At 41.9% G+C, this 17874-nt stretch overlaps 2 protein-coding genes across 4 annotated transcripts; one reads left to right on the top strand and one right to left on the bottom strand.

The window, feature by feature from the left end:
- Positions 1–1583: 1583 nt before the first annotated feature.
- rnft1 (ring finger protein, transmembrane 1) lies at positions 1584–5347 on the top strand. 2 transcript variants are annotated; one of them, XM_084029081.1, is made up of 9 exons: positions 1584–1746; positions 2269–2723; positions 2802–2878; positions 2969–3069; positions 3379–3532; positions 3620–3778; positions 3877–3942; positions 4032–4133; positions 4559–5347. In XM_084029081.1, the coding sequence occupies exons 1-9, from the start codon at positions 1721–1723 to the stop codon at positions 4691–4693; spliced, it is 1275 nt and encodes a 424-aa protein (XP_083885207.1). In that variant the 5' UTR covers positions 1584–1720; the 3' UTR covers positions 4694–5347. The 2 variants fall into 2 exon arrangements, with proteins under 2 accessions (XP_083885207.1, XP_083885206.1); XM_084029080.1 differs by having other exon boundaries at positions 2266–2723.
- A 288-nt stretch (positions 5348–5635) lies between these two features.
- Positions 5636–15906, bottom strand: rps6kb1a (ribosomal protein S6 kinase b, polypeptide 1a). 2 transcript variants are annotated; one of them, XM_084029079.1, is made up of 15 exons: positions 15673–15828; positions 14777–14820; positions 14046–14131; positions 12204–12272; positions 11426–11573; positions 11251–11308; positions 10439–10539; positions 10264–10354; positions 10037–10127; positions 9811–9918; positions 9629–9691; positions 9453–9530; positions 9267–9374; positions 8651–8763; positions 5636–8240 (listed from the first exon to the last, which is right to left on the bottom strand). In XM_084029079.1, exons 4-15 carry the CDS (start codon positions 12219–12221, stop codon positions 8000–8002), a joined length of 1218 nt encoding a protein of 405 aa, XP_083885205.1. In that variant the 5' UTR covers positions 12222–12272; positions 14046–14131; positions 14777–14820; positions 15673–15828; the 3' UTR covers positions 5636–7999. The 2 variants fall into 2 exon arrangements, with proteins under 2 accessions (XP_083885205.1, XP_083885204.1); XM_084029078.1 differs by having other exon boundaries at positions 5637–8240; positions 14046–14166; positions 15673–15906.
- Between the last annotated feature and the right edge of the window lie 1968 nt (positions 15907–17874).

Genomic DNA, 17874 nt, shown 5'->3' with positions numbered 1-17874 from the left:
ATACAGAATCAACCAAATTAGCCTGTTGGCATGAGATTCACTAAAAACATGACACAACTGGCACGTTTTGGGGGTTCGTGTGTGCACACTCTCTTGACACGATGCCTGTGATAGGCAAAAAAAAAGTCTTATTATTAGGTGTCATACTCATTCATCCCATATCCACACATCCAGACATGGTCTGCTGTGAGGATCGTCCTGGGTGTGTTTTTAATATCCATGGCATCCAACATAAAAGTCACACATCCGTATCTTCATCCTCTTCTTTTCAACATGTCCAACATGTCATGTTGAGGCCAGGCTTGGCATCTGTTGGAAAATGAAAATGTTGTTATTTCATGTATATTAAACTTTACAAATGTATTACATCCAACTTGTTTCCTATTTAGTTGCTTTACAACCTGAAATTACAAATCGGGTCTTCGCTGGCCCGTTGTTGTCGGTGCTCAGGCCCTAATTAAATATTGGATTTTATGTGGACCTTCACAAAGTAACAAAATTGGTGAATTGAAATGATAAATAGACGACAAGAACTGAAGAGTGCTGTGTGCATATGAATCCACTTCCCTGAGTTATGGAGGGGTTACATTATTACAAAATGGAAAGAGTATGAAGGACGTTAATCAAAGAGGCAACAAAGAGAAATCTGAAGGAGCTGGAAAGCTCCACGGCAGAGTTTACGTTCTTCAGAGCTGGACTTTATGGAAGAGCGGTGAGAAAAAAAAGCCATAGCTTCAAGAAAAAAAACACATATCGTTGTAGCTTCACTACATAAAATCGCAATATATTTACCTTACATGCAATTGCAATATATAATCATAACTCCTGTATCATGATACCTACCGTACCGCCAGATTCTTGCCAATACCCACTCTAGTTCTTGGTTGTAGTAGTCCATTCTGAACGATATTCCCTGCCTGTCAGAATGACCTACTAAGTGCTCAATCAGGATAAAGATCCACCAACTCGTAATACATAATAGTAGCAAAAAGAAACATGCATGAATTCACATCCTTCCTACTTCCTTTTGCCTATTTTCTTAACACTGTGTGTTACATTTGGATGAAAAAACCCTGTCTATGATGCACATAATAACACACACACACAGGTAAAATACATAATCTCCTGGCAAGGAGATAATGGTCCCACATGGTAACTCAGTTTATTGCACAAGTAAAAAAATAAAGGAAAAGAATAAAAACGGTGATGCAAGTTGAGAGGGGAATATTTCAATATCATTAAAAAAGACAGGGGAAGAAAATATGAGAATAAATCAAATGGGGAATTGATTGAAAATTATGATTAAGAGAGTATTAGTGGTGGATCTGCCTAGGAGTTAATCAATTTAAAGGAATGATGATATAATAATATAGACAGTTAAAAGTAGCAGTACTATTATCATGATTTATAATTATAATAATTATATGATTTTGAGAGTGTGTAGCCCTTTAACAATAACTCTCCACAATTATTTTAATTTGTCGAGTGTAATTAGACAACACTCCAGTAGATGGAGGCATTGCAGCATTTTAAATCCGATATGCCGTAAAACGCCAAAGAAGTCTGCGACGTCTGCTGTCGTAAACAACGTCAAGATGTCTGAACGACCAGTTGGCTTATAGCTTGAAAGATAACAGCCTAGTTTTGTTTTCGGTTTACTTTGGCTTATGTTTCGTTTGGCGACTCGGACCTTGTATTAGATGGCGACCAACAGCTTACAATGAAACTCCGGGTGCAGAATGACAGGTGAGCTGTTTACCGCCGCCAGCCTGATGGGAAACATCTGTTAGCGGCTAATGCTAATGCTAACGCCAGCCAGGTTCGCTGTGGAGGAAACGGCCATTCGTCCTGTTATCTTGTTGGCCGTCGCTACTGTTTATTACACGGCAATTACCGGTGATACCGACATGTATTAGCGTTGAGACGCGTCGGAGGAATAATACGCTGGCTGCTCTTCAATCTTAGATAGTAAACACAACTTAAGTTAACCTCATATGATCTCTATTACGAAATACTGTCTTCGGTTTCAACGTGGCAGATGAAAACATCCTACAAGTTAATACTTCTCCAAAATAATATCCGTATCCCTATGATGTATAATAAGTATTGTCACCTATTTAAGACACTCGAAAGTGCTGTGAGCCCTCTATTCAAAGATACACCCTCCAATCAAACATACAGATATAAGACTAAGAATAACAGATAACTGACAACTGTGTGGCTTAATACAGTGATCACACCAACGTTTGTGTTTTTGTGTCAAAGGAGTGATTCCAGAAGAGCACTGAAACTGAGGGAGTCTCCTGCTGTGATGCAGCCTAATGCAAGTGAACGGGGCGCTCATGCAGGAAATGGTTTATCCCTTACTCTGCAACCAGAACTCACCAGGACACCGGGCCCTGGTGCTGCTGCTGCTGCCAGCCCCGAGAGCGATGAGGTGCAGGTGAACATGACCAGCAAGCCAGGGGAGTTCAGTGGAGGCGCGTCAGCCAGGAGGTCCAGGATCAATTCCCACAGCCACTCCCATTCTCAGTCACACGCACACAGTCGGGTGCTGCACCAGTCGAATTCGGAGGCTGAGCCCGACCCGCCTGACTCCGATGTGGACTCTGGTGAACCCAGCACCTCCTTGTCTGAGCTCCGCTGTCTCTTCCGCTGGCTTCAAAAGAGTCTTCCTTTCCTGGTGATACTGTGCGCTAAACTAGTCATCCAACACGCACTTGGTGAGTATGCGTCAAGCAAACATTATTATTGCAACTGTGAACGCAGGACAACACATTCATCGATTTCTTTCTTGCCAGGTCTAGCGGTTGGGATTGGCCTCTTCACAACTTTTCTATATGTGAATAAAAACATTCAAACTCAAGTCTTTCTTCAGGTAAGTTTGAGAACATACTTTATGATTCCTGATGCATTTTGATTGCGATGAGATTCCCAAACCATGTTTTTTGCATGTGTGCTTCCTCAGGATCGTCACTCCAAGCTGCAGTGTGTGTGGCTGTTACTGTTCCTGACTTCTTCCACCCTCCTGCTTTACTACACATTTTTCTCTGAGACACTTCACCATTGGTAAGAGTGAATACATCATCTCACATTAGTTACCCAGAACAAGACCGTGTGGCCGTTTCCTGTAATCCTGTTCTTTGTGAGTAAGCAGTCAGAAGACACTGTGGTCATTTCGTTATACTCTGGGTGACTTGATTACAACTTAAAAGCATTATTTAATGCTACAAACAGAAGAGTAAAATCTAGATTGTAAATATTGGCCAGTGCATGTTAATGTTGCACACCTTCCCTGCAGTTAAGCTAACAGCTAAACCTGGAATGAAAATGTTAAAATAAACATGCTATTTAACCTGAACGTTATGCTCCTTCTAGCCTCATCTTCCTCAGCCCCACTATTGAGCCGCTGGGTTTCTGGGAGGTACTATGGGCTGTCGGCATCACCAACTTCATAATAAAGTTCATTTTTATGGGGATAAAGTGCCTTATTCTGCTGCTGCCATCCTCTCTGGTGACCTACAGAACCCAGGTGAGAGCGGTGGATTTCTCTTCTTTAAATTGAATGTCTTGGCAGTGCTGGTCCAGCAGTTTTTACTTGGTGTGTTTATGTGTCCAGGGGCGATGGGTGATGCTGACTGAGGAGCTGGGTCAGCTCCACCAGGCCACGGCTCCTTTCCCGCTGTGGTTTCGCTACCTGGTTACGTACCAGGAGGTTGAAGGCACCCCTGGACTCACATTTGGGGTTCTGTTGGCTTTACTCTACCTCATACTGAAGGTGTGCTTAGTCTTTCTAAGTAGTAATAAATAGCAATTATATTATAAATGTTTTTATTTACAAAGAACAATTTTAATTTATTTGTCTCTCCCTTTCAGCTTTTAGGATTGTACGGACAGTCGACGTCTTTACTGAAAACCATGAGGATGTGCGTTAAGGGCGAGGTCAGTGGTAAACAACTTTGTTAGATTGTAAATGGTCACGTTCAGCAACTAGCTGTTCTGAGGTGTTTTGTTGTTGTTTTGCTACTCAGCATACAGGCACCACAGCCACGAGGAATCAGTGCAGCGAGGCCGGAGACGTCTGTCCCATCTGTCAGGGAGAGTACAGGGAGCCCCGGGTGCTACTCTGTCAGGTAAAACCACAGAAGCGTGCGCTGCAGGGCCTGTCATAGCATTGTAGTTGGGAGGATTATTAATGGAAGTCGTTGATTAGCTTTCAATAGGCAGATATAATCCTTCAGATCCTCTTTAATTATGTTGTCAAACTCACAGCAGTTGCTGTGTGACATAATGGGCTTTTTGATCACAAAAAAATACTTAGAACATTTGTAATATTCCAAAACATATTTTTGTAAAAATCTATTTCACATCTGCAATTATTTTTAAATTCAAAAATCCTGCTGACTGTAATAATAATCAGTTTTTCTTTGTATACAATTACATCTTTTCTGACCCCTTGTTTTAATGAATAAGCTCAACTGAAGTGCAGCACTTTTGTAGATCTAGGCATGTATGGTAAGTGCAGGACATGCTGACATGTTGTTTTTGTACGTTGCAGCACATATTCTGTGACGAATGCATCGCCCTGTGGTTTAACCGGGAGAAGAGCTGCCCTCTCTGCCGCACCGTGATCACAGAGAAGGTTTACAAATGGAGGGATGGGGCCACATCTCCACACCTGCAGATTTATTGACTGATGAGGTATAGGTGTGGGGCATTGGTATTTAAGATGTGATTTTCTGCAGCTGTCAAACCCCACTGACAAGTATTGTTGTACACTGTTTCATTAATCATTTAAAGGGCTGTGCCCCCTGAGGGCAGAGGTCAGTAAGGGCACACGACTTGCACCTACAGTAGGCATATTTCTAGCTTATTTACCAGGCCATCCCCTCCTTGTCACACTCGGACAACACAAAGTTTATTATTTTCATGACCCCAAGTGATTTTTCTATTTTAAGTTGTTTCCTTTTGTGTTGTGTTGTTTTTATTTACCTTTAATCTTGATATAAACTTTCCTTATGGGGCAACAAATTGTTCTACTTCCAAAGTTTCTTCTACTTGTAAATATGGGATCAGATTTATATATAAAAAAATATTTTAAACATTTTTTTCTTTATCACGTTTTGAAAAAACATGCAACACACGAACCCTTACTTATCCACTGTTCTAAATGTGTGGAAGTGATTTGTAACAGACATGTTGAGGTAAGCAACTGCATACCTCAGCTGAATTCTGCTTTAGCTGTATCTTTGAGCCAGAATTGGACTGCAAAGGCTTTTAAGAAGCCCAGTTCACAGTAACATCACTGGTCCAGTAGTGACGAGACCTTTGCCAGCCAGGCACTGAATATGTACCTGGCAAGCGAAAAAATACGTTTATGTGATGGATAAACAGCTTAAAATGATGCAACTGAACTTGTGAGACTGATTTACACAAATTATTTTTCTATATGAGGTGACATAACCTCGTTTTTGTAAAAACCAAAGACTGGGAGAAACATCTATTTTATTATGTACAAAAATCATTTCACTGTTATTTTTACCCATTTAAAATATCTGAATAAAGATCTACCATTTGAATGAGGTTTGTGACTTGCTTTATGGAGCAAACTGGGAATCGCATATTTTCTGTGTAGCTAAGCCTTAAAGTAACTGTTGGGGGATTAATATGGAGGTTGAGGAGAGTTAGTTTCAGAGGTGAAATTAATCTCTAGAATGTCATAAGATAACCCGACTAAAAAGGTAAAATGAATAGATTGTCTTTGTGCTCTCCATTCTGTTACATTGTCACTGCTCAGACAATATTTTTATTTTGACTTCATTATGTACATAATGCATATCAACATTCCCCATGAGGACAGATGAAAGGGTGACAACGCTACAGAAACCATGTTATTCAGTGCCCACCAGTGATTAAACAGCCACTCTGGTCAAAGATGGTGTTTCTCACCTGAAGTTAGCTTGATAAGATGATTCTCAAACAGTGTCGAGGATACTCAAGTGTGCCTGAACAGAAGCAAAGTATCGTTTTTAGTTTCCCAACTTCTCTTCGACTCTACAAACACATGCAGAAATTATCCCACTCAGATCATATGTGAAGCAAAGAAATGAACATCCTTGGTTTTTGCATCAGTTCTCGTCTCCACAATGACTGCCTTTGCTTTAAGCACTGCAAAAAGGTTGAAGTTCAAGTTTTCAGCAAGAAAAGTCTAAGATATTAAAATGTTTTCTGAAAGTCCCCCTTCGTAAGATGCCACACAATAAATACTAAGACGTTTAGGTAACGGTCCTCATTTTTGGAATTAAAAAAAGCTGCATCTGAGAATGCTCTAAGACATGTTCTGTGGAATAAAATCATACTGTACATGCTTATTATGACAATAAGTCTGTGACAAGAATGCCTAATCAAACGAGAACACATTCTGCTGCCTTTTCTAAATAATACTACATAATAAATACATAGTTTGCATAGTGTGAACAATACAGTGGAAACACAATGGCACTTCAAATAAATATTGTAACAACTTAAGTGAAGTAAAAAGTGGAGTGACTGGTCTTAAACTAAATATTTGTACCGGAATGGTAGGAGAAGGAAATCAGCCGGCTCGGACCGACACTGATCTATATTAGAACCTCCATCTATGCTAGCTCATCTCGATTACAAAGGAATTAACAGGAACATATTAAACTACACGCGTTTGACCTTTGAACCTTCTTAAACTTCAAACCAGTGACACACTTCAGCAGCTGTTGTCCAGGCTTTGTCTGTTTGTTTACCAGCAAATAAATCATTTGGTTCATTGAAACAGTGCTTTTGGTCAATTCATTGAATACGCAAGTGTTTGGATAACAAGAAACACCGGGGAGCCATTCAAACGCAAGCTAATTATCAGCGAGCATCATGGGAATCTGCATCCGATGGCGTGGTCGGTTTTAGGGTGAGGAGTTTTGAATGGCTTGCAAACCAGAAGCTCATATAGCAGCTTCACGTCACGCACACAGGGTCACCATCATCACCACTGAGCCCCGTTACTGTAAATGCACCCAAGAACACAAGACATGAACACTGCCGGAATCAATAACATGCAGCGATGTCAAGTTGGGTGTGTGTCTTTTGGGTCGACCCGTTATCTGGTCTCCAACCACGACAGCGGCGACGGGCCTGCATGAATAGATGAGGTAAAAATAATGCTGCGGGGGTCATTAGAGCTAAGAGATCTACACAGAAAGGCATTTGGAGTCTGTTTACATTCCACACAAAGAGACTGAGCAGTGCTTCTGGATAGGCCTCAACAGAAAGCACTCCAGTCAGACGAGTAAAGCAGTGCCAGTTATTGGTATTGATTGTGGTGGAAGTGATGCGTTTCACTTCTGTCTTTTTATAGCTGCGTTTCCGTAAACGTGCTCCGCCTACTCCCCCACTCTCCAGTGACAAAGGCAATGTGATTGTTGTTCCTCAAACAAAAGGAATACTGTGTTCATTGTGGAACCGTTATATAAGCAATAATTCTATCTACTGACAGTGCAACCCGCAAGATCTTATCACAAGATGACCATTAAACATACCGAGGGTGAAATAAACAACCCATGTAACCAAATTCTCCCACTGTGACGGAGGTGATGAGTCGTTGACACTAAAAGCCACGCTGTCCAGGCTTGAGGATAAAAGAGCACCAGTACATTATATCATAATGCCAGTTTAGCACAGCGAGCAGGCATTACCCAGCCAAACGAGAAAGTCAAGTTTTATTGAGGTGCGCCTCTTTCACACAACTCCCTCGACTGACCGCATGTCCACCGTACTTCAGCTGCTGATGATCTGCGCCAGGCTGAGGCGGCCATGCTGAGTCAGGAGGAGTGGGAAGGCGCTGCTGGAAGAGCTGGTGATCAGACAGTGTCAGTCAATTCAAGAAAAACAAACTACAAGTCTCTTTGAAAGGAAATAACAAAAAGGGAAGAGGAATTGGAAGAGTTCCTAATGTCCGTAGGCGAGCCGAGCGTCATAGGTTCATTCGTAGATGTTCGGGCCGCTTGGAGTTCATGGGGTAGGCCTGCTTTTTGTAGGGTCCCGCGTTGATGCCCGAAGGGTGCCTGATGGGAAGCGGCGCCGAAGCCTCAGAGGCGCCACCGCTGCTCGTGTCCATTTGCTCCACTGCTGACACCTCCATGGGTTGCTCCACAGGGCGGCCAGTCAGCGCGGGTCCCCGGGGCCAGCAGTCCCCTCCTACAAACTTTACCGGACTGTGGAAGACGGATGTGTGAGACACTATCGTCTGTGATGCACCAGCCCATATTTGTAAGATCACAGATCAAGTCATGTGTGTCGCCAAGCTATAACTGGACGTGAGAAGAGATACCTAGATAGAATATGGAGTTAACTCTCTAACCTCCAGAGGAATGATTTTAATACACTGTTGTTCAAATATTTAACAGATATTCAGGCATCAGTGTATCAATTAGCAATTCTTTGTGAGGCCTTAGAAGATTTCTGTTGTGGAACTTTTATTTATTCTTCCAATGGTGACTTTTTTTTAGGTCAAGCAGTTTACATTTAAAAGGTCAGCAAATAAAAAATAAGTAATATATGTGGGAGAGACTTTAAATAACAGATGGAATGAAATGGAGCGCGAGAAAAAACAACAACTTGTTACCTCACAGGTGTTCTTGGGCTTCCTGGGAATTTCCGCGGTGAGCGCACCTTTGGCTCGAAAGAGAACTTCTCTTTGACGTTTTCGAGCACAGATGGGGCTACATATGTGAAACCCTGGGGAGGGAGTGGGTGGGGCAAAAACAGAGAGAGAAGTCTGAGTCCACCTCTACAAAGACCATTTTTCCAAAAACAACCCACAGCTGATGATGAGCAATGAAACGCTGAGTAAACCATATCATGCAATGTGGTGGAACAGTGAGTGAAGCTTCCAGGAAAGCCAACAGGACTTCACCAGATGGGATGCATTAACCAATTCTCGTAAGACCTACCAAGGAAATAAAAAACATTATGTCCAGAGCTGGCCTCTGTTTGTTTGCAGACAGAGAAACAGTAAAGGGCAAGAGTAAATGCCACAGTGCTCTTTTAAAAACCCTCAGTATTTGCTTTAAATGCCCAATCCAAAATTCGCTTTGAGTCATGCGTTATTTTTATACGTTTTATCATGGATTATTCCTTAAATAAACTGTGATCTAGTTATGAACATTTCTGGAAACTCCAGAAACTGAGACAGAAGGGCAGACGGGTGTTTGCTGGGAGGTACGGCTCTCGTTACCCACCAGGAAGACTTGATTGGCACTCTCGCTGAGCGTGGAGTCGTCAGGGCTGTCCACTGGAGTCTGGCTGGTGAACTTGGAGTCAAACTGGCTGACGTCATCAGCCGATTGCTGCCAAAAGAAGGTTCATCATGAGTTCATCATCTTGCAGGAATATCAGATGGGTTGCTTTGTAAAAAAATAACTCACCAGGTATGGTTTAAATGGTGGCTCTACTTTGCGAGCGAGGAGGTCGTCCCAATTTATGTGACGGAAGAACGCGTGGGCCTTGGAAATACAATGACAGCAGCAGAGTATTTATAATTTCATGACTACTAAGGTTTTACAAGAAGAATCGTGATTCTACTTTCTACAGACATATTAACCTGGACATCAGCAGCATCTCCTGGTCCAGCCCCAAGTCTCAGTGAGGCATTTCGTTTCAGCAGCTGAAAGACAAAGTTCGGATGCTCATTTTTCTGTCGCTCCTTCAACGTTTCAGCTGAGACAACCCATCCAGGGAGGGTTAGGGGTTCGCCTGAGGCAGAAGGAAGGATTTCAAGCTCACCTTTTTCAGGAGGTCCCTGGCTTCTTGTGTGAGGTAAGGTGGAAGGCTGAGTTTGCATTTCAAGATTTTGTCAATCGTCTTCTTTCGGTTTTCACCGGTGAATGGAGGCTATGAAGAAGGAGTAGAACAGAAACATCAGGTAGAAATCGCAGCAGATGCTTCCTACATGACTTGCCGTTAACCTTCTTAAGCAATACGACTATGGGAGTGATTAGCGTGTACTCACTGCTCCTGTCAACATGTCATACATTAGAGCTCCCAAACTCCACCAGTCCACTGCTCGGTTATGTCCACTCCTCATTAGGATCTCTGGAGCCCTGAGGAAGGAGAAGGGAGTGACCAAGATGACACAGCAGATACACAACACTGTGTTACAGGTAGGAAATGTGACTGAATGTGCACGTCTACAAAAATGCATCTACTAAATCTGCCTGCCGATTGCGTGTGACATACATGTATTCGATAGTGCCACAGAAGGTGTGGGTGACCGTTCCGTCATGGATGGACTCTTTGCATAGACCAAAGTCTGTCAACTTCACATGTCCTGGAAGGATCAAACAACACAATAGATAAGCATCAATTGTCCTAATCTGCCCTTTGTTGTCAGGAAGACTAGAGGTTTGTGTACCGTTGTTGTTGAGCATGATGTTCTCAGGCTTCAGGTCTCTGTAGATGATGCCTTTCTGGTGCAGGTGACCCAGCGCCATCGAGATCTCAGCCAGGTAGAAACTGTCGACGGGGAAAAAGAAGCAAGAGTTGGGGCTACTTTTAGTGACATTAAGTGACTTTCTTTTCCTCCACTACCTGTCACGGATGATGTATATTTATAAATGCACAACATGATCCTCAGTGATCTGCAGCCAAGCTGTTATTCTCAATGTCATTTAGGTTATTCTAGGAATATTACACACCCTACTGGTTTGGCAGCGTGGTTCACGTAATCACCGTGTTCATCTAAAGGCTGTTTATTTATAAAACAAACAGCAGATACTGCACATGTTTTGTCCCCGTTCCAAGTGACCATCACGCTGCTGTTTTTACAAAACTAAACGCTTCCCACTTCAAATCCCATAAAAGAGGTTAATTGCGGGCATTAACCTGCCAGAGACAACAGATCACAATGAAACTCAGACAGTCATCTGGTAACCTGAACCCCGCCGTTCATCATGACTCAGCGAAACAAGATGTCCACACCGCTGCCATGTGGAACGGCTTTCATATTGTAAATAATGTGGGTGGCCCTTAAAAAATATGTGTCCAAACACAGTGTGTGAGTGGAAAAGGGAATGAAGAATGAAAAGATTCCAAGAAATACAGATTTGACATGTTTAAGGAGAGCATCCCGAAATGTATTATTTATTTATTTTAATTTCTCACGAGAAAATCCCTTTGATCACCACAAATGTTGCAAGTTAGTCAGAAGAAAGGATACTAACGTACCATGCCGTGTCTTCCATGAAGATGCCCTCTCGTTCCAGTTGCATAAACAGCTCCCCTCCTGCAGTCGCCACAAACAAAGTCAGTATTCACAGGCACCGAAAATGATCAAGAATATTTGCATTTATAATACAGTTTGTATGGTAATGTATGTTCGATTGGGGATCACTATGCTCACCGCTCAGATACTCCAGGATAAGGTACAACTTCCCCCCTGTCTGGAAGGCATAGATGAGGTCCACAATGAAAGGATGCTTCACCTCCTCCAGAATGTTCCTCTCAGCTTTGGTGTGCGCCGTGTCCTTTGCATTACGCACAATCATGGCCTGGGAGGGGACAGAAAAACACAGTCAGGGTGTGAATCTATTAATAATAACAACTTGAACCCAATTAACGAGTGTCAACGCTTCAACGTCAGCAGCGGAGGCAGAGCAGGAATCAGGACACCAGTTTGGTAGCTACACTCAAGTCTCATTAAGCCAATAAACAGAGCCATTAACCAAAACCTCAAGCTTCGGGGAATATGAGCTGGCTCTTCAAGCGAAGTCTGGCACCGGTTCGGTGTCAGCTACAGAGAGGCGGCAGAGCTGAACACAAGCAGCAGATCTGAGGTTTCACGGGAAAGAGCCTTCACCAGCAGCAGAAAAAGCACGGGGACATTACAGTATATGTCAAACACCGTGAAGCTGTACTGGACCCGGGAATCAACGTTTAACCTGCTAATTCCCCACAGATGTAGACCACTTGTGCTTGTGCTGCTTACATATGGATTAGACAGTGCAGACTCCATTCCTCTCACACTACACGACACTATTCAGTTTGTACACTAGGGGGAGTTAGGCCAGCCTTTAATAGGTGGACAACAAACATGACTGAGTCACTTGATGAAGTCAATGAGATTATTCTCACTGAATAATATGAAAACCTTCAGGCAAACCTGAGACAGATTCACTCACCTTCTTCAAAACCTTCATAGCGAATATCTTCCCGGAGGTGGAACCTGCGACCTTCCGAACTTGAAACACCTGTAAAAAATGTACGTCAAATCCATATGTATTTACACAGGTTTCTGCAGGGTTCACAGCGTGTAGAAATAGCACATCTAATACAACCTAATACCTGTTTTACAGTCATACCAGCCAGAATTCATTTAAGATAAGATGATGTTTTATTAGTCCCATGGCAGGGAAATGTACAGGACTACAGCAGCAAAGAGGATAGCCCAACACCAAGAGGCAAAACAGAACAATTACAATAAATAAGTAACAGGAATGATATTAAAAGTAAAGAAGGGGGGGGGGGGGGCGGGGGGGCGGATATAATTGTAGAAAGACTGAGTGGTTGAGTTCATTGCACATATGAAATAGAATATATGAAATGTTATTGCATAGAATATTGATATTGCACATTAAAATAGAAGTGACCAAATTGCCGAGAATCATTGAATATTATATCACATTTTTTTAGTGTTCCACATCGTCATCAATTAATAATTACGGATGATATAGTTATTCAACCAATGTGACCAGGACCTGATACGGCAGAAAACGGATGGATTAACTCGGGCCGTCCTCGAGTAAAGACATTTTTAGTCGACGAACACTCAGACTAGTTTGTCTACTAATCAATCATTTGATTTAATAGACAGATCTATAAAACTGAGTTTCAGTTCCTTTAAATAAATTATTCAGCATTAAAACACATAAAAATGACTACTCGATTAAAGAAATCTTAGTCTGCTGAGACCAAAACAGCAGATTAGTCGACTAACAAAAGAAGGGGCAGGCCGAGGATTAACATTATTGAAAGTGATGTTCATTTAAGTTGCTGCTAATATTATCATTTAAGAGACAATATAATTCATACTGAATAAGTTACCACAGAAAAAATATTAAAGTGAGATACAATTGAAGAATTTTCCATGAAACCTTTTTTTCAGTTTTCACGACAACAGATACCCGAGCGATACGCTTTGCTGTGTAGACCAGATGTTTTCTTCTATGTGTCATCTATGGCTTAAAGGGACATTCGGAGGTATGATTTGGGACAAACAATAAAGTGCTGACATGAAGTTCAGAAGCCGCTATTGTGCGTAATGTGTATTCATTCAACTATGCAATGATTTAATAAAGGCCGCTGCCTTTGTGTTTAAAAAAGGCTGTTATTCTTCTCCTATTCTGACAAACCTGTGACCAGGGAACGCTCTGGTTTTGTTGCATCTGTTTACCCGCATCATTCTGGTAAATGCTTTTTGCTGAGAGCAAAATAAGGAGATGTTTTAGGGTCAAGGAATTTCCAAACTGTGTCATAATAAATGCTAAAACTACACAATAACATCAAAACAAATGACAGTGTGTTTCAAAAGTGGTAACTTCTTTGAAATGCTGAGAAATTCTCAGTCTGCAGAAAATGACTTCTTAGTCATCACATACAAAACCACTTCAAGAAAGAATAAGTCATGTTTCTGCTTGCCAAGAGAAAAGTGTTTCCAAAATAACTGTCTGTTTTCATTGTCAGGCTTAGGAGTGGGAACATTAGAACATTTCCAGAGCTCTACAGGTTGGGAATACCGAAATACAACCACAACAACAGGACTGAATTCTACATTTCAAATGTTTTACGACTGGATACAGGGGGGTGCAGTGCTGTTTTATGTTGATGTGAGTAAAGGAGGACGTGGTTCTGGGATGCCAGATCTTACATTTAAAGAGCCAGAAGACACTGTAATGCACCGCTAGGGAATTTCATGGGTGTTGAGACAGCAGTGACGATGATCAAAAACAGTGGAAAATACTCACCTTCCCATAACCACCTTTGCCCAAAACTTTCAGCAGCTCAAAGCATTCAGGCCTGATCGGCTCTGTTCCTTTGTTTACGATGTTCTCTGAAATTTCAAACTTCTCACAGTCATCCATGTTACTGGCAAAACAAAAAAAAAATAAAGAAAATAAATCACATTTGAAACATTCACTTGACATCATGTTTACAATTTTAAAGACACAGCAGTACAATAAATGTAAATTACAAACATTTGGGCCCCCAATTTGATTTTTTCTGCCTTAATGGGCCCTATCAAACGTTATGACAACTGGGTCTATATGGATGGGTGACAATTTAAAGGCATCTCTTAAGAAATTAGTGGAGAAAACTGCTGATGCTTCAGGCATGAAGGATTTACTGAAGGGTTTTAAAATGTATGTAAATCTTGTGTTATGACTTTCAGAGCCAACAGATCCCAGCTGAACACCTACGGCTGAGTGTTACACAGAATTATCCATCATCAAAACACCAAATTATAGAATATGTTTCGGTAGAGGTATTCCAGTGGATCACACAACTTCTCTCGGTGTAAGTTATCAGCTGGTAGACGTTGGTTTGGTACTTAAACTGTAACAATCATGACCTGGGAAGCAATCAAAGCACTAAAAGTTGTGTACAACTCCTTGGGGATGACTTCCAGTCATTTGAATATGAACCTTTGTTGCCGCTCTAGCCGGTGAATTAACAGTGAATAGTTGCTTTTACTCACAATTCAAAGCCAGTGCACTGGTCCATGTATTCACTGAGCTGGCCCTGAAAAGAAGAGGCACAACATCTCAGCATGCAGGAATGTGAGGGCTGCCCGATATGAACCCGCCAACCTCCGCTCATGGACGTTACGTTATTATTCACTATACGTGTTAATTCGCTCATTTCCGACACAAACGTTTCAGCCCGGCGGTAATTAAACAAGTATGGCTGATTAAGAAGTTAGTGACCAGACACACAGCTCCTGAACGTTAACGAGCAACATCATTCAAACAAGCTCACATGTGTTGTAACCAACAGCTCATAAACCGCCGAGCAGCGTAGCAGCTGATCCGCGGAGCTAACGACTAACTTCACGTTAGGTGTGGGTGAAGCTAGCGAACAGTGCGCGCTTGTTAGCTAGCGGCGCTGGGATTTCAGCCTGGTGTTGACGTGACTTCGCGTATTTACGTTGTTGAAGTAGCCGGTATAACTACCGTAGGATACCTAATGTTACGGTACACCCTAAAACCGGGGATGGGGACAGTTAGAGCGCCAACTCCATCGGCGGACGTAGTTAGCTAACGTACAGCCGGTGAGACGTTAACGTATCCGCTAACACCAGCCGGGAAACACCAACTTGTCCGCGGTCAACTCTTCTAATGATGCGTGTGCTTGACCTGAACTGTGCTCGGACATCATTGTAATTTCAGAAAACGCAACGGGAGTTTTTTTTTTTAACTTCATACAGTTTAATGGAGCGCTGCCAGATTCCGCGGGAAAGGGGTGAATGTGGACATGTCCGATAACGGACACCTAGCTACTGCTGCTAGCAACGCAGGCCGCGGAGATGCTAAGGGATAGCTAGCTAGCTAAGCTAACGGAGGCGCGTCAGCCTCAACGTTAACGTAAACTCACCCCGTCCTCGAGTTCGTCGTCAGAGACATTCTCATCCGGTTGATCCAAATCGATGTCGAAAACCCCGGCCATGACCACGGCACTTCACTCGGCGTTTAGTCAGAAAAACACAGTCCCGCTCCCCCGCCTCATGGGAGAGCCATCACCGTTACAACCGGCTACAGCAGAAAGCATGGGCTAACATCCTGCTAACCAAAACAAGACCAGGACTGGACCTGGCGGCGGGGAGGGAAAGCCTCTAGTGTCGGCCACCGGCACTACTCGGCTCAGGCCGGCTGGCCGCACCAACATGTTAGCACGGAGGCGACAACGTGCAGGAATAACAGAGGGGACATCTCATATTAAAGTTATTCACATGCAGTCTGCTGCCTTTCAATGAAACAAAATATCTTACTCAGAAAATTAACGGGTCAAACGTTCACTGTCGACATTCATAGCAACAATTCATCCAGTGGCGGAATATAACTGTAAAAATAAAAGTAAAGTGAGAGGATCATCTTGAGTCTTTTCTTTTAATAACACTTTCTACATTTCAGAGGGAAATATTGATAATTTTACTTCAATAAACTGATTTGACGGCTTTAGATATTTGCATTCAAATCATTACATTTGACTATATCTTTTGTAAATTAAACTCCCAAGTACAGTACAAGGACAACTGAAACGAGTATTTGTTTAGATATAATTTCTTTCTAGTTTCTGATTTTTTTTTTAACAATCAATCAAGGAAATAATCAGCAGGTTAATCTATGATTTAAAAAAATCATGCTTTAACATTCATGCAGTGAATATCAAATAATATAACAGTTACAGGAGAAATGTTTCCGCATTGCATACTTTTAATACTTAAAATATATAATAATTGATAATATTGACATACTTTTAGTTACATTTCCAATGTAGGACTTTTAGAATTGTGCATTGGTACATTTACTTTAGTAAATGATCTGAATGGCATTACCATGGGTTTGTGATTAATTCTCCACCCAAACAGGTGAAAACATTACACTGTGACATCAGAAAGTAATCTTATAGGACAGCTGTTATGTTTTTGCACACCTCCAGATGAGTCTTCTAACATTTATATAGGTTATTTGGTTTAAACCTCACTAACGTGAAGCTTTTGCAGTTTGTTTTTAATCAGGAGTAAGATGTTTAGTGTCAACAACTAATATTGTCCAGTTTAGTGTTGGTATGAGGAATTTTAAAGCTACAGTCACAGTTACCAGAAGTGGATAACAAGGCCTTAGTCATGATACGCAGCTGGTTATTACATGTTTTACACAGAACATGCCAAAACTAAATACGCTGGAAAGATTGTGCCACACTGAATCTGGAACAAAACTTATTAAATATATTCCTGACACAGACTCCTGAGGGCAGATAGACACAGCAAGAACAGCAGTAGCAGCAAAATAGCCTACTGCCATTATGGTATTTATCTCTCTGAATCAAATAATGTGGATTTAGCAAGATTCTTCATATTGGCTAGATGTTTTGAATGACTAGGAGGATACACATCAGCCCTTTTCCACAGAGGACATGTTGACTCGTTACATTAGGAAAAGCAGGTATTATTAAGAAATGAATAATGGTTATCAGTAACATCTGACAAGTCAAAAATGTCTAGTTCTGTTTTAAGTCTTAGACTGTAGTACCCAGTCATAATCACATTATGTCCTTGTAATTCACAGCAGGGTCTGTCCACATTTCTGTTTTCTTACCAGTAGGTGGCAGCGAGGAAGAGGGAATCCCTCTCAGTGTCCATTCATCCTAAAGTCTCCCTGTAGAAACCCTATGGCAGCACTTCAATCCAATCTGAGATCCTGACAAGAAGCCTACAGGTACAGGTAAACGTCCTCCCTTTGTGGATGAAGAGTGTCCATCTCTGCACACACATCACACTGCAGAGTCAAACAGTAGGCACGACACAGTTGTGAGTGAAGGGGGGGGGTTAAAAAAAGTAAGTTCAGTACAATAAGACACGCTCCGGATGACTTGCTGTTACAGGACAACAATGACGTTGCAAATGTCATGAATCGAGTCATCTGTCGGGTTTTTACAAGGTTGTGACCTCTTTAGATCAGTTGTTTTCCCGAAGGCTGTGATTACTCATAATGATAATGGGGTAAACAGGAAAGTGGGTTTTGAATAAATGTAATCTTCAGCGATCCCTTCCTGCTGCTTTACTTCAATGCAGCT

Source organism: Eutrigla gurnardus, assembly GCF_963514095.1.
Source record: "Eutrigla gurnardus genome assembly, chromosome: 15".
NCBI lineage: Eukaryota > Metazoa > Chordata > Actinopteri > Perciformes > Triglidae > Eutrigla > Eutrigla gurnardus.
The sequence above is the reverse complement of the archived record's forward strand: the minus strand, read 5'-3'. Positions and strand labels throughout refer to the sequence as shown.

Excerpts from the sequence above, each read along its gene's own strand:
- rnft1 (XM_084029080.1), top strand. The coding sequence starts at position 1,721 with ATGAAACTCCGGGTGCAGAATGACAG. Across the intron at positions 1,747-2,265 it reads CTCCGGGTGCAGAATGACAG|GAGTGATTCCAGAAGAGCAC; the intron begins GTGAGCTGTTTA and ends TTTGTGTCAAAG. Across the intron at positions 4,134-4,558 it reads CCCGGGTGCTACTCTGTCAG|CACATATTCTGTGACGAATG; the intron begins GTAAAACCACAG and ends TGTACGTTGCAG.
- rps6kb1a (XM_084029078.1), bottom strand. The coding sequence starts at position 15,744 with ATGGCCGGGGTTTTCGACATCGATTTGGATCAACCGGATGAGAATGTC. Across the intron at positions 11,309-11,425 it reads TATCCTGGAGTATCTGAGCG|GAGGGGAGCTGTTTATGCAA; the intron begins GTGAGCATAGTG and ends TGGCGACTGCAG. Across the intron at positions 8,241-8,650 it reads AGCCCAAGAACACCTGTGAG|TCCGGTAAAGTTTGTAGGAG; the intron begins GTAACAAGTTGT and ends CGTCTTCCACAG.